The 26,274-nt window shown below is 42.6% G+C and overlaps 1 protein-coding gene across 2 annotated transcripts in view; it reads right to left on the reverse strand.

Moving 5' to 3' along the window:
• The window catches only part of TOP2A (DNA topoisomerase II alpha), a 41,921-nt gene extending 16,748 nt beyond the window's left edge, over window positions 1-25,173 (reverse strand). For both annotated transcript variants that reach the window (XM_063137347.1, XM_063137346.1), the window contains exons 1-23: window positions 25,088-25,173; window positions 21,064-21,216; window positions 19,995-20,085; window positions 19,634-19,697; window positions 16,720-16,865; window positions 15,320-15,417; window positions 14,619-14,831; window positions 14,286-14,459; window positions 13,133-13,234; window positions 12,434-12,571; window positions 12,122-12,260; window positions 11,539-11,696; window positions 11,052-11,177; window positions 9,737-9,847; window positions 9,509-9,614; window positions 8,766-8,875; window positions 7,239-7,331; window positions 5,701-5,815; window positions 2,933-3,054; window positions 2,165-2,313; window positions 1,705-1,936; window positions 1,115-1,249; window positions 798-998 (exon numbers count right to left, since the gene is read on the reverse strand). In XM_063137347.1, the coding sequence (XP_062993417.1) occupies window positions 798-998; window positions 1,115-1,249; window positions 1,705-1,936; window positions 2,165-2,313; window positions 2,933-3,054; window positions 5,701-5,815; window positions 7,239-7,331; window positions 8,766-8,875; window positions 9,509-9,614; window positions 9,737-9,847; window positions 11,052-11,177; window positions 11,539-11,696; window positions 12,122-12,260; window positions 12,434-12,571; window positions 13,133-13,234; window positions 14,286-14,459; window positions 14,619-14,831; window positions 15,320-15,417; window positions 16,720-16,865; window positions 19,634-19,697; window positions 19,995-20,085; window positions 21,064-21,216; window positions 25,088-25,120 (3,009 nt within the window). In that variant the 5' untranslated portion in view covers window positions 25,121-25,173. The remainder of the gene's footprint in view (window positions 1-797; window positions 999-1,114; window positions 1,250-1,704; window positions 1,937-2,164; window positions 2,314-2,932; window positions 3,055-5,700; window positions 5,816-7,238; window positions 7,332-8,765; window positions 8,876-9,508; window positions 9,615-9,736; window positions 9,848-11,051; window positions 11,178-11,538; window positions 11,697-12,121; window positions 12,261-12,433; window positions 12,572-13,132; window positions 13,235-14,285; window positions 14,460-14,618; window positions 14,832-15,319; window positions 15,418-16,719; window positions 16,866-19,633; window positions 19,698-19,994; window positions 20,086-21,063; window positions 21,217-25,087) is intronic.
• Between the last annotated feature and the right edge of the window lie 1,101 nt (window positions 25,174-26,274).

Consider the following 26,274-nt stretch of genomic DNA (forward strand, 5'->3'; position numbering starts at 1 on the left):
TTGAATAGATTCGTTAAAATTATCATTAATATCTACATAAACTAAAATAGAGATTATAGGAAAATGGGGGAAAATCTTTATGTTTTAACAGACCGTTGGGATGGTATCTGATTCAAAACTAACCAGTCGATTTGGATATAGAACTGGAAGTAGACTGAGTTATAATGCTGAACTTTTCTGGTGGCTACTTTGTTACACAGATTTTACTAACCACATATCAAAGACAAATAGTAACAATGTATGGAACAAAGTCAAAAGGAATTGTTTTTGAATAATATTAAACTGGAGAAAAATTCTAGGCAAGAAGTACTGATCTAGGATGAGACACTGATGATTCTTTGTTTTCTAAAGTATTTTTAAAAATATATTTAATATATAAAAATACAATACATTTTGAAATAAATTAGGAACCCTTTATTCACTTCTGTATCCTGTCCCAATTCCCCCCCCCCCACACACACCACAAATATGAACAGATTTTAACATCATAAAAATGGGGGCTACTCTGTAATGCAAGTTACACTGCACTTGGGAAACTATTCTCATATCTTCTTCATATCAGGTTCTTCAGCTTGATTGAGATATTGTAATATATAAGGTTTCAGTTAAAAGGCAAACAAATAGGACTAAAAATCTTTCATTTTTTTGCCTTGATAGGTCCCATCTGGGTTGCCTGCCTCATTCCTCACTGAAAAAATGGAAATGGTCCCTAAAATGTCATCCTTTCCACTGGGAAGCCCGGGGTATCAGCCCTTCCTTGCACTGTGCAAAGAGAACCCTTCTGGGTTCTTGCTTACCATGTTGTTGCAGGAAAGAGAAGTCTGTATTTTGAAGACCTTGTGTAGACCAGCAGCCTCTGCCTCCGCAAGCTTTTGCTCACTCAACTTTACTATGAATTTGACTGTGGTGTCTGTGTGGTATTCTTTATAATCTGTTATTAGTGGGGGAGTCTTTTCTGAACCATTCAGCATAGGCTCCAGAACCTGTTCTTTATATACCTGAGGAAAGAAAGAATAGCATAGTAGTTTGCCTGTTTCTTTGACCAGTGATGCTCAAAACAAATATTAATGTTAACTAACCTAAAAGCATAGTACAAAATTGCAGCATATCGTACCTGTGTCCATGTCCGAACAGGAAGCTCAGAAATTTCAATGGTGGTGGAATCCAGTATAGACACCTCCCCATTGACAAGGTATTGGTTTTGCCCCAGGGCATCTATTGTCCCCTTGAAATTCTTATAACTAGGAGTCTAAAAAACATGGAAATTGTAAGCAAAACTGTATGCATTCCTTCAGGTTGCGTAATACACAGACTACAAATTCATTAAGACAATCTCAACCCTTCTATACTGACTGGCTTAGACCAATGAAGGAGGACAACATATGGAGAAGAGTGGTTATACCAGTATGGGATGGAAGGAAGAAGGACTGGGCTTCACAGAGAGATATTCAAAGCACAGAGGTAATAGCCACCCATTTTAATTTTTCAAAGTCTTTCAAAGTAGACTGTGCACCATTTAAAGCTTTCTTCATAATGAGGATTAGCTTTCAGAACTGAAGTCTCATAGCTCTGATATTACAGCATCAAACACCATAGCAGAAAGCAAAATTCTGCCTTTGCCTCATACTGCCACCCTGCCCATCATTATCTCTGTTCAAAAATTGTGAGCCCCTTTTTATTCAATAACTATTGCATTTTGGTTACCATGGGTAGCAGCTCATCTCCATCCAGCATGCGTCGAATGTTATTCACCACTTCTCGGATATCATAGTTGGGTATCTTGCTTGACCAGCCAGTCCCAATACCCTCAGCACCGTTGATAAGCACCATGGGAATAATTGGGATGTACCATTCCGGTTCTACTCGTTGGTTGTCATCATACAGAAATTTCAGCACACTGTCATCCACTGCTGGGAAAATCAACCGTGCCAAAGGACTAGAAAAGAAAGTGGGTTGGGCGTAAGTTGTTCTGTAATAAGTATCCTAGAAATAGGAGAATTGCTGAGGTGGAAATGACAGGACCAAGGGCCATCTTGCTAAATTTCTTGCAGCAAGACTTGCTGCATTTAGATCATGCAAAGAGATTAACACTTAAAAACATTTTATATCTTTCAAAGCCAATACCATCTAACCAAGTCCAAGAAAAAAACAGGCTGCCACTAACCTGAGCATTGTAAAAATGTATCGAGGACTGGCAGAGTCTTTCCCACCATGCAGCCTGGTGCCAAATTGACCAATGGGCTGAAGCAAGTTAAGGTTGTTGCTGCCCACAAAATTTTGCGCCAAATTAATAATGGTCATCATCAGTGAGGCCTGAAACAAAAATACAATATCAAATGGTGAAAACGTCCCTCTTTGAAAAAGGACAGCCAAAATATTGGGACTGGGCGGAAAAGGTGGGCGAGTAGGGGGAACATGGAATATAGGACAGGAACAGTATTCCAAGACAAGGAAATTAACTGGCAAGAAGATTAGTTTGGCCACAACCATTGGTCAGAAGACCAAAAGCTGTTGGAAGCTCACTTCCTCCTCCCTTCCAGATAGAAATCTGTTCAAACTGTTGACCAGTTGCTCTGTGGATGCAGAAACGAGGGGAAGGACTCCTGAGCACCAAACCCAGTCACCAGCCAGAGCTTGAAGAGATACTCAATCCCTCCCAGCAAAAAGGAAGTCCAATTTTGGGGTTATTTCTTTCTTGTTTAATGTACGTTTTAAATATTTGTGTATGCCATGCAGAGCCTTTGGGATGGAGCCAGTTAAATCAAATTAAATCAACATCATTAGAATATTAAAACCATATCAAAGGCAAGTCTTGCCTGTGATTAAGATGACAACAACCCTGGTTCTTTCTACTTGTGCTAACCCTTCTGGGAAGCTACACTTCCATTACTTGCTGCTCTTTGGCCTTGGTCCACACTCTCACTTCCCTTACCTCTCCATGGTGGTAAGAGGACATCTCAGCCACTGACCCAGCCAACTGGGCAACCTTCACATCCCGCTTGTCATTTCTTTTGAAACAGGTGAACAAAACTTTCCTCTGACCTGGTTTCAGTCCTGAGAGAATAAGAGGTAGGTTGCTTTAAAGCAAGACATAGGCTTCTTCCCTTCCATAACCAGCACCTCTCAGCTTACACAATAAAAACTACTATATATCAAGGCTCCTTTGTATCTGCAGTTGTACTAGTTTTGCAGAGATAGTAGTGAAACTATGGCTGCATAAGGACTGCCTCACTGCCTTCTTTCTGCAGGCAGGGCAACTGACAGGACATCTGACTTAGCAATCTTTTCCCAAGAAGCAGTTGCCCAGTTATAGGGTAAATCAGATAAAATTGTGAGATGGGAGTTTTCTTTTGGTGAGCTGATGATTCTGGGACTCTTGTCTTCATATGGGGCTGCTAAGACGACAGAAGAGACTGCACTAGAACCATTGCAAGATCGTTGTAGGTTAGTTTTATGAGGAAGTTGCTCCTAGGCCATATTGCAACAAAGCACCTTAGCTCATTTCAAACAATTGTCTTATGTTTCCATTCAGTTCACATATAAAGAAGTTCCTTCTTTCAACAACCAGATTCTAATAATTCTCAAGGTCATAGACAACAGCTGGACAGAAGATTTTTTAAAAATAAACCAGATTCATGTCTTCACCCAGAATTGAAGCTAGGCTGATATGGTGCAGATGCAGATTGAGATGGCTGGGTTTGCATTGTTGAGGGATGCATTTGAACAGGATCAGATTATTGGTTTAAGCTCAAAGTATCTACGATTTTCCTTGCTTACCCACAACTGTAACTACTTTACAATCACTCTATTTATGTCTATTTATAAAGATGCAGTAAAAAAATGGGATCCCTGTGTGCCTAACCAGTTAACTGCCTTTAATCCCAACTTGTTCAGGAACCCAACAAAAAAGTGTCATGACAATCTACAGAATGAAGAGTCTCCAACTGGAGAAAAGACATCAAGCATTAAAGGAAGTGAAGGTGAACAAAACCAAGACCAGCAACAAATTGTTACAGTCAGCATAACACACCGATTTTTCAAAGCCTAGAAATTGAATTTAATGCATTAAGTTCAGACGTTAACACTGAGCTTTCTTATGAGAGTTTGAGACCTACGGACAAATGCTGCTCCCACTTGTCCCTTGGACTCGGAGCCTCAGTAAAAACTGCAGCATAACTGTTGCCAAACAATGCTCTCAGTACAATTGCTGGCACCATTCAGGGAGTATCACAGCCCATGGAAACTGAGCCAATAAATGGCAAGTGAATGGAACTGGAAGAAGATATCCTCTGGTCCACAAAGACAGGAATGGGAATAGTATAGCTGCCATCTTCATGAAACCAGAGAGCATGGCTTAAATTGTTTTGACTATTAATGTTTGAGCGCTATTTTACTGGCTATAGATACGTTAAATTTTGTTTTTATTGTTGTGATGTAGCTTATTTTTTAATACCTGACCCAGTTTGGATACTTTAAAAAATATGTAAGTGAACTAAACACCGTCTTCGCCCTCCTCCCTACCTTGCAGTACTTTGTTTGCTCCCATAATGCAAATAGGGCTGCAAGAAGTTATTTTTGTCCTCTGACCATTGGTTTAGGGTAGCAGTCATTGTCAACCAACCAATTCACAATATAAAATCACAATTTATTTACTGTATTTCTATACGGCCCATTAGCTAAAGCTTTCTGGGCAGTTTACAAGACAAAGCTTACTAGCATAAAATGAAGTAACAGTAAAATATAATATATAACTTTAAAATAGAATTAAATCAAGGTAATAACCAAGGTAAAATACAGCAGCACAAAGATTTAAAGATGCACTAAAGCATTTTTTTAAAAAACTAAAGAGGTAAATAGCCTGGGAAAACAAAAAGGCACCAAAGACCATATAATGTAGGTGCCAAGTGAGCCTCTTTGTGGAGGTCATTCCACAACTGGGGGGGGCACCACTGAGAAGATCCTCTCCTTAGTAGACTCAGGGAAACATAAAAATGACAAGCAACCATAACAAGTCTGGGTGTCGTAACAACACTGAAAAATGTTGGCAGTTTGCTCACTAATAAAGATGTTGGCTTCCTCCAGAAAGATACTCAAGAGGATCCTTGAAGACAGACCTGGAAAGTCTCATAAGATGATAAATTAGAAGCTGGTTTAGTGCAAATGCACCTTTTATATTTAAAACATTTGTATCCCACCCTATATCACTAGGATCTCAGGGCGGCATACAGATAAAATCATATAATATAAAACAATAAATATACACAGCTAAAAACAAATTAAACCATGAATAAAGTTTAAACCAGTATATAATTTAATAGCAGTAAAAACAATTAAAACAGTTAAAACAATGTGCAAGCTTGGTGAATTTAACCATTAAAGGCTTTGTTAAAAAGCCATGTTTTCACTTGGCACCGGAATAAAATCAGCGCTGGCACCACTCGGGCCTCCAAGGGGAGGGCATTCCACAGTCGGGATGATGCAACAGAGAAAGCCTTCTCCCCTATAAATATATAAAAATCGAATGCACCATACTCATTCTGGTGTAGAATAAAAGAATCTTACACCTTTCGCAATTAAAGAACTTTTCCTGCTGAACCTGCCTTTGTTGTTTGGGTCTGCTAATATAATGAAGCACAGCATTGGAAAATATCAGAAAATTTGATTTAGATTTTCAAAATGTCTACATAATGAACAACTTACCATCAACCAGCGATGGGATGGATCTCTCATTGTCAGAATTTGAGAAGAGGACAAGTTCTTTATGGATGAAGTCATTGTAGGTCAAATAACTCACAGTTTTCCCATATAAGTAATTCTAAATGTGGCAAAACAGTTTTTAAGTTACGTTTTCAAAAGAGCAGCTTAATGCTTTTTTTCTACCTCAATAACCTTGCTATTTCTAATAGTTTGTTCTCCTTAACAATGACAACCCACAATGACAACCAACAATGGGTTAAATAATCTATGGTGGGTTAACCCACCGTGGGTTATCATGTTGTGTGGCAGAATTTTTTTAAACCCATGGTTATTTTTTGGCAAAAATAACTCACACAAATACTAATGATGTGCAGAATGGTCATTTAAACCACCACTGATTATAGCGGAGTGTGGAGTTAGTTATTTTTGTAGGCTACAGAGTCGCTAGGCAAGAGTGGTACTCAAACTCTATTTTCATCAGCAAGAGATTATGAGATACAAGCGGGAGGAGTGAGAAGAGCAAGGAGGGCAGGGGACAAGTTAGTCAATACACCGTAGATTAATAATCCATTCACAGTTGCTTATAACCAACTCACGGTTAGCTATTTCTCTGATCGTGTGGGAGTACTCGCAAAATAACCAACTGTGAGTTGATTGTTAATCTACCGCTGACTATTGTGGTGGCCAAACACGGCCAAAGGAAACGATCTGATGCATAGCCCGCTTTATCCTCTCATTGGGGTTGCATATAGCTAGATGTGTCGCCATGGTGCAGGGCTCACATAGAGCGGATTCCCACATGCAGACATCGCTAAGTCATGACTAATGACTCACAGCTGAACAGATTTACGGCCTCCACTTAAGTCTTGTATTTGAGATGACAACAAATATGAAAAGCTTGGTCTGTGGTAACTATTTCAAACCTGCAACTGGAATCTTGCTTTTGAACAGTTATGAACTTGCATGTGTGAACTCACAGGCAGAGGGCACAGGGGGAATTAGCATGTTCTGGTGACTCCTTAACCTTCTTTCACTTCCATTTTAATTACCAGGCCACAAAATCAGCCTGTCTCTCCTATCCCTTTCATGTATGGTAGAGAATTTTAACCCTTTTCCTCCCCTCCCCCAGTAGTTCTAATGAAAACAACCTCTGTTCTCATTTGCAATGAGAGGAAAGCTCCCACTGGCACTAAAGCAGTGAAAAGAAGTCTCTGCTCCATTTCCCTACAGTGTGGAGGTGTTTAATAATATTCTGGCCAAACGGTTGAACCTTCTAATACACTTGCCTGACAGAGAACCCAGCAGCCCTGTAGAAAAACAGGAAGCTGCCTTAAAACCTGGTCAGACTCTTTGTCCATCTAGCCCAATATTGCCTGCCCTCCAGGGTTTGGGGAATTCACATCACCTGCTAACTAATATTTGTACCTGAGATGCCAGCGATTGACCCTGCAATCTTCTGCAAGCAATCCATGTGCTCTACAACTATAGTCCCTCCCCAAACCGTTTAGTGGGAATCCCACGCTGCTCCCAAGACCACTTACATCTGGAAGGCCATGTAGCTTCCGCTGCCTTCTATCTTCCATGAAGTTTGTCAGCCATTCCTTTCGATCATCAATCTTCTTCTTGCTAAAGGCCTAGAACATTAAAAAAAATGGACAGCCAATTTACTCAGAGACTAATATTTATAACTACACTTATTCAGGACAATCATATGTATACTGTTGAGATCGCTGCTTCCTCTGGTAAAGGAAGTGGGCTCTTGGGGGAAGCAGGGTGCTGCAGGGCACCTGTGGAACATGTGGTGACCCCTCCAGGGTCAATGGAATATTTTGTATTGCGGTGGCAGTGGCAATGGCGTAGAGGAGCAGGCTGTGGCAAGTACACATATGCCCTCTGTTCTTGGGCCCTGGTAAATGCAGCCCTATCAGGCACTGCATGCTGGGATGCTGTATGCTGTATGGGGGCCTAGGGCTGTGCAAGGAAATGGTAGATCTGTCATAAAATGGCGGATCCACCATAAAATGGCCTCCATGATGCAGATTTCCAAATCCGAGGCTCGAGACGTGCACAGCCCTAATATTGAGTAAAATATGAAGATTCAATGAGTTTAAATTCATTTTAACATCCACTAAATTGTCTACCATTCTAAGAGAGCAATCCTATGGCCATAGGAGTTTTTGGATTTCTGGATCCAAGGCAGAGACTGCATTCCAGTCTTGGACCCAGAAGTCTGAGTTCCCCTCCCTGCCGGCCCACAGAGAACTGCACCGTCTGCCTCTAAGAGCTTGCAAATGTGAGCTCGGATAGGAGGGAAAGGGGGTGGTTTTGTGGGCAGGGAGGGGAGGAGACCAGGCTGGCTGGCTTAGAAGGAATCCTTTGGCCGCCCCAGCCTCTTTCCCTCCTGCTCTGTAGAGCCCCAGCTAGACAGGCAAAATCACCCATCTAGCAAAAACGCAGGGTGAGAGCAGCATGGAGGCGGCAACTGCCTCCACACTCCTCCCACCCAGCAATGGATACTTGTAAGCCTTGGAGTACAGAGGCTTACATGTATCAAGGATGTAAACAGGATTGCACCCAATGTTGCCTCAGCTAGAACTTCTTTCTCAGAGCCAGGCGGTGCTTCTGGGTATATCCCTGTATACACAGTCCACTAAGAACAGGCGGGGAACTGAAATTAAATTGTTGGATCCGACTTACATTATTGGACATTAGAGACAAGGGACTCTAGATCTTGGAAGCATACAAACATGCTGGAAAATGCAAGAGATATAAGGCTTGTCTACACTGCAGCCAACCACAGAACATTTTAAATTAATTGCCAACTTTTTAACTGCTGCTAGATTATAAGCAAATCCTGAGGTCAGGTACGTAAAGGCTATCCCATGCCGAAATGATCTTCTCCAAGCCTTAGTGACTCATATTCACCCATCCCTTTGCTAGCTTCTGCCTTTAAAAAAAAAAAGCAGCTCTGCTGGGGTCACATTAACTGATAACACATAATAATTCATGCACAACCACTTTGCAAGTGCAATCCTCAAGCAATGAAGGATTGGAAGCAGTTTGGCTACCAGAGTGATCGCAGCATCATCTTCAGGGCCACAGTACTTGAAAGGTATTCGGTGCCTTGTCATCTCTGCAAAGTACTCCTTTGCCTCCTTTGAAGTGCTGGTACCCAGACCTATGGAGAAAGGGATAGACAACTCCAGTAAGGCATCTAGATAAAAATCTATACAACCTATTCTCTATTGCATGTACAAAATTCAACATCTATTGCAGTAAAGTACCTTTAACAGAAAGAAATAAACCAAAGGCTGCAGAATTAGAAATGGATATGCTGTCATTAAGAGGTCTCATGGGTAGATTCCCCTAGGTATTAGCTGACAAAGTATGGAATCCTTTTTCTTTGTATCATCTATAGCTGCAATCCACCCCCACAGAAACAAATAGCATCCTCTTATAGTGATTGGGATGCCTGGATGGGACATTGAGGTTAAAGCCTCTCCTCCAAGCAATCTTGGCTGCATAGGGATTGGGTGGGTAGGTTAAAGCCTCCTCCTGCTGCATACAACCTGGCAAGTAGGTTGTAGATAGAGCCCCGCCCTTATCTTCTACAATATACATGTAACAATATTTCTTGTTTCTTAAACAGAGACCATTGAGTAGTCTTAAATAGTTGGCAAATATCCACCATTCTTCATGATTCCGTATGAGCTATAAAAAAACAGTTCTATTCTACATAGCGTATTATTTTTATGTTAAAACTGCTCTTACTTGGTTTATCTGGCAGTATTATACAGGGTTTTTGACAAACCTTTGTAATACTTGATTTTCCAGTTTTTGTAGGTAAGATTGCTGGCTTTCCATTCTTCAAATTCAGGAATGCTGTAGAAAGAAATCTCTTCCTTATTCTTGGAAGCCTAGGGTGAAGTAAAATAGTTTTAATTTGGAAACATTTTGAGCAGGGAACCATTTAACAAGTATATTTTAGGACGAATGTTCTCAACTGTTTAATTGTCTCTCAGAAGAAAGAATACCTCACCTTTATGATGGGAGTAATGAACTCTTCCAGGAAACGGTGCTTCAGAAGAGATGGCCAGTTATGGTGTATGAAGTTAATCAACAAGCCTTTGATGTGGGAGCCATCTTGATCCTAAAAGAATGTTCAGAAGACAGACTTGACTCACTGGTGCTGTTAAGGGGCTATCAAGCATGTGCAATAGAAGTCAAGAATGCTCAGCACCCATGTACTCAGAGAAATAAAGCTAGCCAAAAACTGATTATATGTTGGCCTATCATTCCACAGCCACAACAGTTGATTTGTTACAAAATCAATAGTGAGCTCAATTATTATTGCCAGTCTGCTCTAGCAATAGCCTTGGACCGAAGTTCAGCCACTGAATGGCTTCCTTTTAATATAAAACAACTATCTATTGAAATGTTTTTGTGAAGTCAAACAAGATTGTAAAGCATTTTACTTTTAAGTACTCTGTTAATGATGAAGAAGCCACACATATGATGACCCCAACTAAAATCAGAACGTGGCAGATGCCAAATAAAAATAAAAATAGGGTAGTTACACATGGGTAACAGCAATGCCAATGATGCTGTACATGGGAGATTAATTATAGGATATCAAGACTGAGAGTGATGATTGCATAGACCATATGACCCAGCATGAGACGATGGCCTTAACAGGCTTTTAAAAGAAGCTCTGAATCATCAACTAGTAGAGAATACTCTACCCACTCATTAACAGGTGTGAAATGGGCAGAGAGCGGAGAGGATGGTAGAGGCTGGGATACAAGCTATCCCGATGCCTCTCTAGCCTCCTGCCCTCCCCTCTAAAAAAAGCCTGTCTAGTGAAAATACAGAGTGGGTAAGTGACGAGTGTCTCCACCACTCTTCTGCTCTGCACAGGATGCTCTTAAGCCCCTGAGTTCAGAGCTTAAGTGTAGCACAAATCAGCTCCCAGTGAGTATCCATGGGTGTAGACAAAACATTCGTAGTGGATTAGAAACAAACTTTACTGGAGGTATAACACGCTTACATCTCAAGTCAAGATGGCTGAAAAACAACTACTTGGTCAGCTTTGCTTACAGGAGGAAGAAGGAAGTAGAAGGGAAAAGACAGGAAAAGGACTGAACAAACATCCTAGCAATGCCCTCCCATTTCACTTTTCAGGTTAAGTGACTTATGGCCCTAGTCTTACCAACATGAGGGCATAAACAATAGGATTGCTCCCTTAATTGTATGAAAGTGGCTTTGGAATATTTGAGTTAAAAGACAGTGTGGAGATCTGGTAATTACTTAGGTGCCACAGTATTGTTGCAGCTAGCACATTCAAAAAGGCTTACCTGATCTGTCATGATCATTATCTTTCCGTAACGTAGACTCCTGAGTGCTTCTTCATCATCATAGCTCTTCTTATATTGCAGGCCCACAATCTTAATAATGTTGTTAATTTCAGCATTCTCCATAATCTGAAAAGGGCCAGAATTTCTCTCTCAGATTCAGTATTCACCTATCAACTTATAGATTTCTGCATTATTCTATAGACAGACATTGTCAAATTACTGTTCAAAGTATTTAACTGATAATAAAAGCACTTTAAAAGGAACAGATTTTGCACCAATGAGTGTCCCTTGAGCAGAGTACTGTTGCCGTTGCTGATTCTTGGAATAGTCTGATTTCTATTTCAGCTGTCATTTCTGCAAGGTTTAGAGCACAACCACTTTCCTGATACGGTTTAGATGAGAATTGACAGCTTTTGCTCAAAATACCTACAGCAAGTCACGGCCAAGTAAGAGCCATAATGGGGTTTGCAAAGTGTTGCCAACTGACCTGTTTATGGGAAGCTTCCCGTACATTAAGCATTTTTCCACGGAGGGGAAACACGCCATATTTGTCCCTGCCCACAACTCCAAGTCCAGAAACAGCTAATGTCTTAGCTGAATCTCCTTCTGTCAAAATGAGGGTGCAGCTGACAGAATTCTTGCTCCCTGGAAAGAGAATTGAACATCTTCATTTAGCTATATACATACCCATTTAGTCAGGGCTGGCTGCCAAGGTTCAGATGCCAAAAACAGATCTTTCCCTCACATTCTGGGACAGCCCAGCTAGCAAGAGCTGGACTTCAAGGCATGTTGGGCAAGAGAGCAGATGGCAGGTTCACCCAAAATACAAGACAACTCCACATGCCCAGAAGCAAGGGTTTAGCTCCTCTTCCCAAAATGCAGTTGCTCTCCTGGGGCCAAACTGCAGTCGGCAGCAAGGACGCTAAGTCCATCCTCTCACCAGCCCCATACATTGTGCCAGTCTGCCCCTGTTACTCAGGAATCTGGGTTGAGTAGTCCTGTAGGAACCAATACTCAACTTCTAATAAATAGCAAGGCTTCGGGACTAGTAACTTTCTTAGAACACATACCAGCATCATTGGCATCATCCAGTTTAGGTATTCCTTTAATTCTAGTATGTTTTACAGCAGAACACTTCTTGTTTAGTTGAGTCATGGCTTTAAACTTCACCCAATTCAGAATACTTTCCACAATGCCACAACCAACTGCCTAGAAAGAAAGAAGAGAATTGCCTGTGAAAGGAAGCCTGAAGAGTGCCAGCAGGCCGCTTTTTTGTCCTACTTGAGTTGGAATTCATTTAGAGCTCAACTCTGGCTCCAGTCCCCTCCAAAAAAACACACAAAACAAGCAGCAGGCAACACAATGAACGTCTTAGCACTTACCCCCTTGATAAATTTTTCGCTCAACTTGCATACTGAGCCAAAGGCCTTTGCCTGAAGAGTCATATTCTCCTTTGTTTGGGAGTCAAAAGTTGGATTTTCAATCAAGCAGTTAACAAATACCCACATGTGATTCTTCACCTAGAATTCAGATACAAGTGTCATTACAGACTGCAAATGTTTAGCTTATTGGGCAGCTTTATTTCTCAAATTTCCCCGGCTGGAATGGTGATATGTGCCTAGGCTCCCAAGCTAACTACGGGAACAGTATGTCTCCCAAAAGAAGGGTAACCTACTATATCAAAAGGGGCAGAGGAGGGGTTCGGAAGTGAGCAAAGTATGTAGAAAGCACCATTTTATCTATCTATGCTTGTTGTGTAGGGGCACAAAAGCTGAATCTGGTAAGCTCCACATAATATTTCCTCTTCTACGCAATGAAAGGTACAAGGCCCATCCACCTTCGCATCTAGTTAACATATCACTCAAGGAACCCTTATGTTTACAGAATCTTATCTTGCTTAATCTGCATTTACACTGTAGGACGCTGTAATACATAGCTGGGGAAACAAACTGAAGGTTCAACTGCACTTTCATGAGATTGAAGCTTACGAAGCCTACAATTAAACATTTTGGTACAAGTTTACAATGTGGCATTAAAATGCCCAAGAGAACTGCGAGAACAGGAAAATTTGGGACTTGCACCTGGAAAGGCTTCACTCCAACTCCACCTTTGTTCTTTTTCTTTACCACGTCTATGAGTTTGTTGATAATCTGGTCAGCAACATAGTCTACATGTCTGCCACCCTATAACAAAAAGAGAACCCAAGTATTAGCAAACTTTCTTGCACGGCTTATTACAATAAAAATGCAAGGGGCTTTGGTTTGTAGCAAATTATCAAGCACAAGTGGCCTAAAATACATTTTGATTTCTACCCTGCTCTTGCGCTGAATGGTGCTATTTTATGTACGAGGAAGATTTATATTTGTCCATGTTCACACTGAGCTAAACTGATTTACCTTGACTCAAGAACTTAAATTTGTTAAGGTTTATTTCTCAAGTGTTTTCAATTGGAAAAGGTAACCGCCCAGAACGCTTCGGCTATTGGGCAGTATAGAAATGTAATAAATAAATAAATAAATGGGTACAGGACCTTTGCCAGCTTGCTTAAAGTTAAAATTTCAAATGAATAAAGCTGTCTTGTTCTCACTGCATAATATTGCCGTATCTTTAAGTGGTAATATGTGTATAGATGGGGTGAGTTAAATGATATTTTTAGCTTAATTAATTTCCCAAAGAAAGGTTTGGCAAAATCTCTTAGCGTATTTTAGAAAATATTTCAAAATGGCCTGCACATTGAACCTATAAAAATGAAAAGTCTTCTTCGGTTGTTTTTACCTGAGATTTTATTATACTTTGTTGGGATTATTAGAAAATAAATAGCTACCTTCTACCATTTTCTTGGTAGAAAGGCTGCATACAAATAAAATAAATAAATTTACATGTGCAAGTACGGACATATCTCCAAAGTTAGTTCAACCATATCAATAGTAGGGAAGGAAGGTGTCCCAAACTTCGGGACTCTTTAGAGATACTGCCTGGTTTGCTTAGTTCCCGCAACGCAACATGTCATCCCATAGCGATTATTAATTAAAACACAGACATGTAGTGGAAGACTTTGCACATTTTGGAAAAAACAGTTTAATTGAAATCTTACGGCCTACTTTAGAAATGTAACAGCTACCAAATGAGAAAGATGGTCTCTTCCTTCAGTGAAGTTTCTGAGTTGCAGTTTATTACTAAACAATTACCAAGACAAATTCAGAATAGCTAGACTATACCACTGCAACTAGTTACCTTAGTTGTAGCAATGCTATTGACGAAGCTAACTTGCTGGAAGCCCTTTTCACTCATTGTTAGACACACTTCCCACCGGCCATTCACTTCTTCATGGATAACTTTCAATGGATTGCCAGTTTCATCCAGCTTGTCCTTTATATACATATCTACATAGCTGCGGAATCCTTTGACCTACAGAGACAGGCAGGTAACTTAACATTGCTGTGGTTGTTAACATGCTAGGTAAGGAGGGCTATACACAGCCAATGGACTCTGCATATAGTAAGATTGCTTCTCCCAAATCCCAATCAACAACTCATTGCTGAAAAAGGCAACAAAAAAATCACTCACAGGTAGCTTCTTTCCGTTCAAGAAGACTTTGACATCTTTAGCAGATCCTGCAATATCATAAGCTCTGCGAGACATTAGAGCCACAATGTCTTTGTCCAGTGTGGTCATTTTAAATTTTGACAGATCCGGCTGGAAAGTGATGCACGTGAAGTCCTCACCATCAAAATACTTTAATTTCATCTCTCCTGCCTTATTCATATTATTAGACCAAGTCTGAGAGAGAAAATCAAGAGCAGTTAAAAAATTTCAGCTACAGTAATGGACAGATGTATTATTTTACCTACAGGAGATACCCTATTTCTTCGATTCTAAGACGCACTTTTCCCCCCATATAAACATCTCTAAAAATGGGGTACGTCTTAGAATCGCGGGTGTCTTAGTTTTTTTCTTTTCTGTTGGTGGTACTGAAATTAGCGTGAGTCTTACAATCGATGGCGTCTTACAATCGAAGAAATACGGTAGTTCGAATCAGGGAAGAAATACAGTAAGCAGCTTGTTGGCCCAACTCCCTTAACTAAAGCCACTTTGTGATTCTCAGGAAGTATTTAAGATGTATAAGCACAATAGTTAGAACTGCAGCTGATGCCTGGGCCCCCAGCAAATGTGGAACAAATTTCAAAGTTGGTATAAAAATTATACAGCCTTTGGGGCCTGCAGCTTAAAACGACAAAATCATTAATATGATTACAAGGTCCCCATACCTGTTTAAAGAGCTTCTTATATTCTCTGCATGCAGTTTCCACTGTAAATTTAGTACTAAAGATGTTGCACAACTTTGCTCCATAACCATTTCGGCCACCTGGAACAAGAGGAAACAAGTCAGGCTAATAACACACCATAAAACTTAGTATAGTTTAGGAGGTATATAGCCCAATTCTAGGTATTTTTACTTAGAAATATGCCTAATTTGGTTAATTGGGGCTTGATCCCAAGCAAGTGTGGACAGGACTGCTTCAACTCAACATTGAAACCTTAAATCCACTGCCCTCACCCTTAGAATACCCCCCTGAAACCCCCCCACATACGGGCCATTTCTACATTATCTTTCCCTGGAACACCCACATTGTCCTATGCTGCCAAGAGTTGCTAGCATGGGATGTGTTGTTCCCTCTTCTACTTTTTGCCCCCACTTCCTTTAGCTAAGGGTTGAGCAACCTGTGACCCTACAGATGCTGTTGGAGTCCAGTTCCCATCAGCCCCAGCCAGCATGGATAGGTATGATTTAAGTTGAAGTCCAACAATTGGAATTGCCGTAGATTCCTCACCCCTGCTTTAGCTCAACAGATGCAAGTTAAGCATAGCTCACCCAGCGTACTGCTTTCAGGCAACGGGTAAAAAATAGGTCTCATATTTTAAATATTGCATGTTAAATTATGTGTTATTTACCCATTGTTCATTCTAGTGCGTACAATGGAAGAGCAATATTAGTAGTAAACAGGTAGTTTTTCTCTCCTCCATGTGTAAAATACAAATTCTAGTATACATTATCGGATGGGAGAAAAGAACTAAGGTAAAGGTAATTATTGTGGAATGAATATTTGAGTGCTCATTCCCATCTTGTAGTTCTGCAATAGGAATGCAAGCTCCAGCTAATGAAGATCCTAGCAAAGGCATAGTTAAATTTTTTGAAAGGGGCTAGCCCCTAAAGCCATAGGAGCTGTTCACACAGCATGCTAACCCACACTCACTGATTGAGAGTGGGTTGTTTGAACCATGGGCTGTTTGTTGAATGATGAGTTAGCATGTTGTCTGAACACAGCATATGGAGCTGATCACACAACATGCTAAACCACAATCAGTGATTGAGGGTGAGTTGTCTTGAACCGTGGGTTGTTTGTTGAACTATGGGTTATTGTATTGGCTGAATGCATCCAGGGTAGCTTGGTAACCATGAAGTGTGGCTTATTTTTCTCAAACAAGCCATGTTGAGAACCCATGGTTTGTTGTTGAGTTGTTCAAGGTGGTTAGCATGCTACGCTGTGTGGTTAACAAGCCACCCCATCTGTCTTCAGACAACACGATAACCCACCCTGCAGAAATTCTCAAGCTTCAGAGTCACTTCTAGGCTGGTTAATAATTCTTATTGAAGTTTTCCTCTAACCTGTTACTTTCTTCTCTTCATCATCATAGTTGCTAGAGGTTAAAAGCTGCCCAAAAATAAGAGCTGGCACATAGACTTTCTCAACTTTGTGTTCTACAACAGGAATCCCTTTTCCATTGTTCCACACAGAGATTGTGTTATTCTCCCTAGAAAGAGAAAACAAACCCCTTATGAATCAAGAACAGGTAAAGCCACACCGTTCATAGACTTAATTTCAAATTCACCCTAGAAGAGCTGTTCAGCACTGTTGTCCACAACCCCTTAGTTTCTTCAATTTCTCATCTCTACAGACCCAAAATAAGATCTTTATTCACCCAATGACAGGCAATCCTAAGTTACAAATCTACTATTAGACTTCTGGTTTACTAGTACTGCTTTTGTTTAATAGTACAGCTTTTGAAAAAGCTCATGAATATGACAAAAGTTCTATTTTGAGTACCCCCAAACTACAAACCTGATCTTTCAGAGGCAGTGCAACCCCATCCAGAACAGGCAATGAGCCTAGCTCCGGAACCCGGGAACCACTCACCCACAGGACTTCCGTCTTGCCAGAGTTTAGTTTCAGTTTATTGGCCCTCATCCAGCCCCTTACTGAGTCTAGGCACTGGTCCAGGACCTGCACAGCCTCACCTGATTCAGTTGCACAGGGAGATAGAGCTGCATGTCATCAGCATATTGATGGCATTTAGGTCCAAATCCCCTAACGACCACTCCTAGCGACTTCATATAGATGTTAAACATCAGTGGGGACAGGATGGTGCTCTGTGGCATGCTCAATTGCCACGGGGCCGAGGAGTGGTCGCACAATGTTACTCTCTGAAAATGACCTCATAAGTAGGACTGGAACCACTGTAGCACAGCGCTTCCAATGCCCATCCGACAGAGTTGATCCAGGAGGATACAACGGTTGTTGATATCAAAAACTGATGAAAGATCGAGCAGAATTAACAGGGTTGCACTCCCCCATCCCTCTCTTGATAAAGGTCATCCATCAGGGTGACCAAGGCTGATTCAGTCCTGTAACCAGATTGAAACCCAGACTGGAATGGGTCTAGATAATCCGTTTCCTCCAAAAGTGCCTGCAATTGCTCTGCCACAACCCTCTCAAGTACCTTCCCTAAAAAGGGGGTGTTTGCGACTGGACAGTAGTTGTCTAGTACCATTGGGTCCAGGGTGGGCTTCTTCAGCAGTGGTTGCACTATTGCCTCTTTAAGGACAGCAGGGACCACTCCTTCCTGAAGGGAAACATTTATCACCCCCTCGACCCACCCAGTTAAACCACCTCAGCTTGCTTTTATAAGCCAGGAGGGACAGGGATCGAGAGGGCAAGTGGTTGGTCGCACTGCTGCAAGCACCTTGTCCACATCATCAGGCTGCAATATCTGGAACTTATCCCACAAAACCGGGCAGTTGGTGGCATCAATTGGAGCTGGACTAACAACAGCATCAAGCTCTCTGTGGAGACAAGCGATTTTGTCCTCAAAGTGCAATGCAAAAGGTCACAGCGCATCCTCGACAGGGACGGGGCTCCATTTGCTGGGGAAGGTGTTAACAGCCCCTGGACCACCTGGAAGAGCTCCACTAGATGGCTACTCAAGAACTCAATGGAGGTAGCAAAATAAGCCTTCTTTGCTGCCTGCACTGCCACACAATAGGCACGATTAAGTGCTCTAGTGCATGTTCAGTCATCTTCTCTTCGAGTCTTGCATTATTTGTGCTCTAGCCGACATCCAGCATGCTTCATTGACTGCAGCTCCCTAGTATACTAAGGAGCAGAGCGGGCTTTACAGGGCTGGAGAGGGCACTCAAATGCAATCAAGTCGGTGACCCTCCGCATCTCATTGTTCCACAGTGAGGCTAGGGCCTTGGCTGGATCACAAGCTCTCTCCACTGGAAAATCCCCATAGAGCATTCAGGAATCCGTTGGATTCCATCAGTCTCCAGGGGCGGACCATCTGAATGGGTCTCCCACCCTTGCAGGAGGGGAGTAACACCATGAGTTCAAATCTCATCAGGAAATGGTCCGGCCATGACAATGGGGAAACTTGGAAAACCACCCCCCTCCCCGTCTTCATACTACCCATCTCAAAGCTTGGAGCAAAAACCAAATCAAGGGTATGCCCTGCTTCATGTGTTGGGCCACTGACAAACTGAGACTGCCCCATGGTTATCATGGAGGCCATGAAGTCCCGAGCTGGAGTTCCAGAGACAGCCTCAGCATGGAAGTTGAAGTCACGCAGAACCACCATCCTGGGTTCCTCCAACATCACACTTGAAACCACCTCTGCCCAGTTCAGTCAGGGAGGATGCTGGGCAGCAGCAGCATCCCCAATCTGTCTCTATGGCCCAACACCAGGTGCAACCCCTCAAGGCCTGCTCCAAGGTGGAGTGGTTTCCTGGTGATAGAGATGGAAGATCTATGAATCACAGCAACCCCCTCCAAACTACGTTGGTGCTGCACTGAGTACCCAGGTGGACAGAGTTGGGTCAGATCAATCCCACCCATCTCACCCACCCAAGTTTCAGCAATACATGCCATGTCAGCTTTCTCATCCATGATTAAATCTCGCCAGAGTGGTCTTATCATGAACCGACTTGGCATTAACTAACAGCACCGCAAGAAAGGAAGGCTCAGTGGATGAGCTACCAGGTACATGAGAGCTAGAGGAAGGGAATAGAACCTATACATGTGTATAGACACCTGTAACCCATTCTACATTGATGCTAACAACCTTTTGGCACAGTGTCCTACCAACTCACTAACAATTTAAGCAGGCAACAATGCTCACTAAGTAGAATTCTAGTAGAGCACAGATTTAGTTTCAAATAGATGAACTACACATCCCCTTCCCCTGCATACACCAGCGCTTGAAGAAACTAAGAAATACAAAAGAAAAGCCCAAACAAAACTTACGGGTCAATTGTAACTTTGATACAAGACATGTTCTTATCTCTCTGCTTGTTATCAGCAGCATTGACTAAAATGGAGAAAGATATACATTGTTAGTGACAGGCCAGTACTTATCAATTAATTTCTTGACCTAACTAGTCCCCACCTGGTTAACTGCAATTAGCCTTTTTCAAATGAGGCTATGCTAGCAACTCATTCAAGCAATGAGCCTGTGGTCAAACTAGAAATTTCACCAAGCCAACCTTAACTTCAACTGCAATTGCTGTGCATTTCATTCCATTCAACAATTGGTACTAAAAGATATGCCAAGAAAATACCTAATGCTTCACCACAAATGTATTTCATCTACAGCATCTCAACATACCTAGGATTTCATCAAAGATTTTATACAGGCCAGGTACAAAGGTGACATCCCTGCAATTCAGTTCACCATCTTCATCAAACACCCACATTTGCTGAAAAGATAATTTAAAAAAGTAGCAATGTTTCATTCATGACTTTAAAAACAATTTAGCTATAGAACATTGCTTTCTACTAAGGTGAACTCATGGTTAGCAAGTGGTTTGTACTGCAAGACTGGAAATAACTTTTAAGTGGCAAGAGAAGGAAAGGATGGCAGTCAGAGAAATAACTGCAGAATAGACACAGAATGTCAACTATTTAATTCAGGAGTGGGAACCCTTTTTGGCCTGAGGGCTACATTCCCTTTAAAGCAAGCTTCAAGGGTTCTTCATGCCAAAGGTGGGAAGGCCTCCCCGCTAAAAGCTGATAGCAGCCACCAACATTCACTAAAAATGCTCCTCCCTGTGACAATCAAGCTTTTTAAAAGCCTCCATTTGTGCCAATGGAGGCTTTTAAAAAGATAAATTACAGTATGGAGTGGATACGAGTCAGAGTTGGAAGCCCTATGGGCGACATTGAGCTGGTTCGCACAACGCGCTGGGCTCACTGTGGATTATTTGACTCATGATGAACCCAGCGTGTTGTGTGAACCAGCTCATTTAGCCCATGGATTGGAAGTTTAATTTTATTTGTCTGTTGGTTCACCCAAACATTGGCATCTCATACTTTAAGTTGGATACTGGAATGCACAACTTGGCAGTGCAATAAGTTTCTCAGGAAAAAAGGAGGTATTTTTACTCTACCCATGACACCAATTTAAGTGAGCACAAGAAACCAGCATTGTCCAGTGTACCCATTTGCCATATGGGCTGATTGGAGCCACCATGAGATGGCATACATCTGAAAGACAGAGATCAATAATGTAGAACCCACCCACTCAATTCCCCAAATGAGAATAGTCTAGTTAAGCTGTGTTGTGACATTAGAACTTCCTTTGTGCTTAGCAGAACAAAGTAACTTGAAAAGCTTCTTCAAATTTAGTGCAACACATTCAGTCTCTAACCCAAATCCCCAAATAAAGGCTTTTTTACCTGGGTTACTTGTTCCACAGAGCCAATGTATGTATCAGGGCGGAGCAATATATGCTCTAGCTGTGTTTTCTTCTGGTAGATTCTTTCAACAGACAACCTCTTTTTGGAATCCTCATTCTTGATCTTACCCACTTTGGGGTTCGCATCCACTGCCTGATTGGAAACAAAGTAAAACCATCATGATGAAACAGTCTGCAAGGAAGAATAGCTGGGTGGGTGCCTACAATTAAAGACTAGGCTGGAAATAAAAACAGAAAATATGAATATATGCCCAAGCTATAGTTTTGAATGAAGGAATTAAACTGGGAAGATAAAGGAGATAAGTAATTGTGCTCAGCTATCAATGGCATCACAACAACACAGAGTTGTTTTAAATTCTGGGTTATGAACGAAGCAGGAACAAACTGGTTCCCACTGCTCAACTGCTTCCACTGGAATAAACAGCCCAGGAACATTCTGTCCCTGGATTGTTAAGCAAGCCGTGTGAAGCAGGATTTCTGGATTGTTGGAGGAAGACAATCCAGAAATCCTACCTCAGATATCATGTTTATGCATGAATTGCCTTGCTCCTCCCACGGTGGGAGCAATAGGGCAATGGGAACCACTTGGTTCAAAACAACCCAGTTAAAAAATAAACTCCTGGGCTGTTGTGACGTCCGAACCAGGTCAATGGCTACTATACCCACAATACCTAAAATTAACTTCCATGATGCTTCTGAACACTGGATGATTCAGACATAGGGTGTGTTCAGACAACACTTTAATCAACTAAGTGTGAATAGTTAACCTCACAGATGACTATTTGCGTGCTGCACTTGGGCGACACAGAAGTAGTCATGTGTGGAGCAGAGTATTCACACTCTGTTGACTATTCGTCTCCCTGCCCTGCACCATCCTCACCAAATGGCGTTGCTGCTTCCCACTTATTGTACTAGGGTGCCACCATTCCGTGGGGAGGAGCATGGGGGGGGGGGAGAGAGACGCAGTGCATAGAGACATGCTGTGGCGATGCGCCCACTGGTGCTTGCTGTGGCGGCCACAGAGGGAAAGGCGGTGGCGACGCATCCTTCACCGATGGATGGATCTCATCCCCTGACATGTGAAGAGACCATTTCACAGCTTGTTGCTTCTGTGATGGGCGCAGCGCGGGTTTATCTGCGCATGCACACCAAAGAAGCCACAAGCTGTGGCACAGGCTCCTCACATGTCAGGGGACGAGATCCATCCATCGGTGAAGGATGCGTCGCCACCGCCTTTCCCTCTGTGGCCGCCACAGCAAGCACCAGTGGGCGCATCGCCGCAGCATGTCTCTATGCACTGCATCTCTCCCCCCCATGCTCCTCCCCACGGAATGGTGGCACCCTAGTACAGCGCGATCTTCCCCATCACCACCCCCTTTCCTATTGTGATGGCCCTGACGGGGAAGGAGGGGTGCTGCGCTGGTGCAAAGATCTGTCCTGCAGCTGTGATGAACAGGAGATGCTTGTGCATCCCTGCCCTTCTCATGTGGCGAATGGGGACAGGACAGATCCTTGTGCCCCCCCCCCCAAAATAAGCAGCTGGATTTCTCCCATGGTTTGATGTTGCTTGTCAAGCCATGGGAGACATCCTTTGCCCCCACTCTACAATCCATTCCAGCCCTTCGAGCCAATCTCCAAATGGATCGCGGTGGAGGGGGAGATGTGTACATCCTTGTGAACACATGGGGCACAGCAATCAGCAGCACCCCACGCAGGAATGGCATGTGCCTATCCCAGGAAGTGTGGGGAGCCCCCGATAGCGGCTCCCCAACAGGGGACTACTTAAGCAACAGTCCGAGCACACCCATACAAGCTGCCTTTATATCCTGTCTGTGGGCTTCCCAGATACATCTGCTTGGCCTCTGTTTCAAATAGGATGCTGGATTAAATGAGATCCAGCATAGCTCACTGTGTTATATTTTAGGGAGCTAATCCCTTCAAACTAAAATGGATGGCCGGGGGATGAAAAAACAAGTAGCTATTCTAGGATCACAAGAGACCCAGTTCAGATGCCCTGATGCCCAGTTTACCCATGTTTATGGCAATATACTTGGAGGTGAGGAAAAAGAGCAAGCAGAAAGTTTTACTGCCACCCCCCCCCCCATACTAAAATGTGTGGGGGACTTTACAGAACATGATGGGACTGGTAGAGGAGCACTGAGGCACTGATGCTGGTGGTACTTTTAACAGAAATGGGGGTTATGAGAATAATTGGGAAGAGAGCTAAAATGAAGGGGGAATCACAATAAAATGGGAACAAATGTAAATAAACATGAATATACTTGGAATTGGGAGATAGCAATGGATCAAAGATATACACATTTTGCAGATTAGATCACTGCATCTTTGTACGCAGGTCTGTCTTTGACAACCACTTGGAAATTTCAACTGATACAAAATATGGCAGCTAGATTATTGATGGTAATTAGGCACACAGAACACATATTACCAGTGGTATCTCCACTGACTTGGTGTTCCAGCTCAAAAATTCTTGTGTTGTCCTTTAAAACTATTCATATGTTGAAAACTGAACATCTAAAGGGCTAATTGTTACCATTCAACCTGCCTAGATGTTGAGACCTTCTTGGAGTATCTTCTCTGTGTTCTCCCACCTTGGGAATTTAGACATGTTGCTCTTGTATACAGGTCCTCCTTTGTGATGGAGGACAATTCACTTATATTCATCCCTTCCCATGGATGATCACCTGGCACCAACCCTGTTAAGCTTTAGGCACCAGGTCACCCATGCCTTCAAATAAAAGGCAATTGAGTTTTACTACTGCAGTATTTTATGCTGCCTGCTGTTATTTATTGCTTGTTTTCTATATTTGTTTTATGCTGTTTAAAATATTAATTAGGTCTTAAGGCAAGACATAACTTCTCTACGTAAGCTAAAGAATTCATGTACAGATTACTGTTTCTGAACTTAACCTGCCTCAATGGTTTTGTTGACCGGATAAAATCTGGGGTGGAGTGGGGAAAACGGAACAGGAACATGCACACCACACTCACTCAGTTCTTTGAGGTATCCCTCAAATGCCTGAAAACTTTTCTTTTCTCGAAAGCTTTTTAACCGTAGCGTGGTCATACTAGTCTATATTTAGTTTTAATGTCCCTACCTCTATTGGTTTTTCCTGGGACCTTCTGCATGAAAAGCATGTGCTCCACTACTGAGCTACAGGCACTCTTTCACAAGATCATAAAACGTTCATATATGTAAGATTTGCCCAATCTGCACTCTCCAGAAGTGGGCTACAACTCCCATAAGACCTGTCCAGCACAGTTGGGTATGTAGTTCAGCACATCTTGATTCCTGCATTGAGCAGGGGTTTGGACTCGATGGCCTTTTTAGGCCTCTTCCAACTCTACTATTCTGATTCTATGCACACCAGGATGAACAAGGCTGCGATTTAGCCATTTTTGTTGTTTATTCGTTCAGTCGTTTCCGACTCTTCTCTTACTATTTTATCAAGATTTGTCATTGCTCTCCTCCCAAGAAGTAAACGTCTTCTGATTTCCTGGCTGCAGTCAGCGTCTGCAGTAATCTTTGCGCCCAGAAATACAAAGCCTGTCACTGCCTCCACGTTTTCTCCCTCTATTTGCCAGTTACCAATCAAGCTGGTTGCCATAATCTTGGTTTTTTTGAGGTTTAACTGCAACCCGGCTTTTGCACTTTCTTCTTTCACCTTTGTCATAAGGCTCCTCAGCTCCTCCTCGCTTCAGACTAAACCCAGGGAAATAAATGGGACTTATTTCCCTGACTATATATAGATCCAACCCGCTATTCTAGACAGGAAAGAGGTTCCAGTCAGACAACATTAAGGGGGGGGGGGAGATAAGAGTCATGAGAGGGTGGATAAAAAAATGGAAATAAATTACGTTTTTTAATGTAAAATTAAAACATTTAATGTTTTAATTAAATGTTGGGAAGTTGGGAAGACGATGAGGGGGTGGGGGAGGGATGTGGAAGTGATAGTTTGGTGGGTTGGGTTGGAAAGACTCACCTTGAGCGGGGAAAAGGAGTCGTCGAGATCCATAATAGGTTTGCAGAGGCAAGTAGAGGGACTTGGCGGTCTCGTGAAAAGAGTGAGCCGGCGGCGGGGAGTTTAACGGCACGACGGGCGCGTTGCCGAGCGATATATGGGGAGGGGGGTCGCGGGCGGAGGGCAGCTGGCAACGAAAAGAAGCGTCCGCGCCCACCTCTCGGCACCCGATATTCGCCTCAGGCTCTCGCGCCTCCGCCACCGGCTGCTGTTCGGGCCGCTCGCTTTCCTGAGCCTGGCTTAACCAAACGCCTAACTAACTGGAGGCAAAAAGCAGCGGACAAAGACGCGGGTGGGGGAAACACTTTAAGACTAGGCTCACTTCGAAAGCCTCGCCTCAGCCCGCTCAAACGCCGCCTGGCCAATCGCTGCCGGTCTCTCTGACAGACGGACCAATCGTCGCTTGGTACAGCAGAGCGGAGAGGGAGGACGGAAAGGGGAGTAGCCGTTATTCAACCAATCGGGACAAAACTGGAGTGTTCAAAATACTTCTTTAGAAGAAAAAGAAAAGAAACGATCCCCCCAACTACCGCCTCCTCCTCCCCCCCCCCCGCGTGTAATGGAGGGAGAAGGGAGCGGATTGATCTTGCAACGGCCGCTTTCCACCCGCAGAGAAGGAAATGGCGCCGAGAAGCGGAGGAGTCTGGTGCTAGAGAGCTTCGTCTATTGGGAGTTATAAAAATGTAATAGATCAATATGCAATAAGTTTCTCAGGGAAAAAAGCAGGTATTTTTTACTCTACCCATGACACCAATTTAAGTGAGCACAAGAAACCAGCATTGCCCAGTGTACCCAATTTGCCATATGGGCTGATTGGAGCCAGCATGAGATGGCCCCAATCATACATCTGAAAGGGATCAATAATGTAGAAGCCACCCTCTCAGTTCCCCGAATGGGAATAGTCTAGTTAAGCTGCTTTGTGACATTAGAACTTCTTTTGCACTTAGCAGAACAAATGTTTTAAAAGTTTTAAATGCTTTAATATTGAAATGTATTTAATTATGTTTTTAACTTTTGTATATTTCTATTTAGAGGCTTTAGCTGTATATGTTTTCATTTTGTAAGGCCGCCTTGAGGCCCAGCATTGGGCAAAAGGAAGGATACAAATATAATAATAATAATATATTTATTTATTACACGCCTCTCCC

Source organism: Elgaria multicarinata, chromosome 11 (genome assembly GCF_023053635.1).
Source record: "Elgaria multicarinata webbii isolate HBS135686 ecotype San Diego chromosome 11, rElgMul1.1.pri, whole genome shotgun sequence".
Taxonomy (NCBI): domain Eukaryota; kingdom Metazoa; phylum Chordata; class Lepidosauria; order Squamata; family Anguidae; genus Elgaria; species Elgaria multicarinata.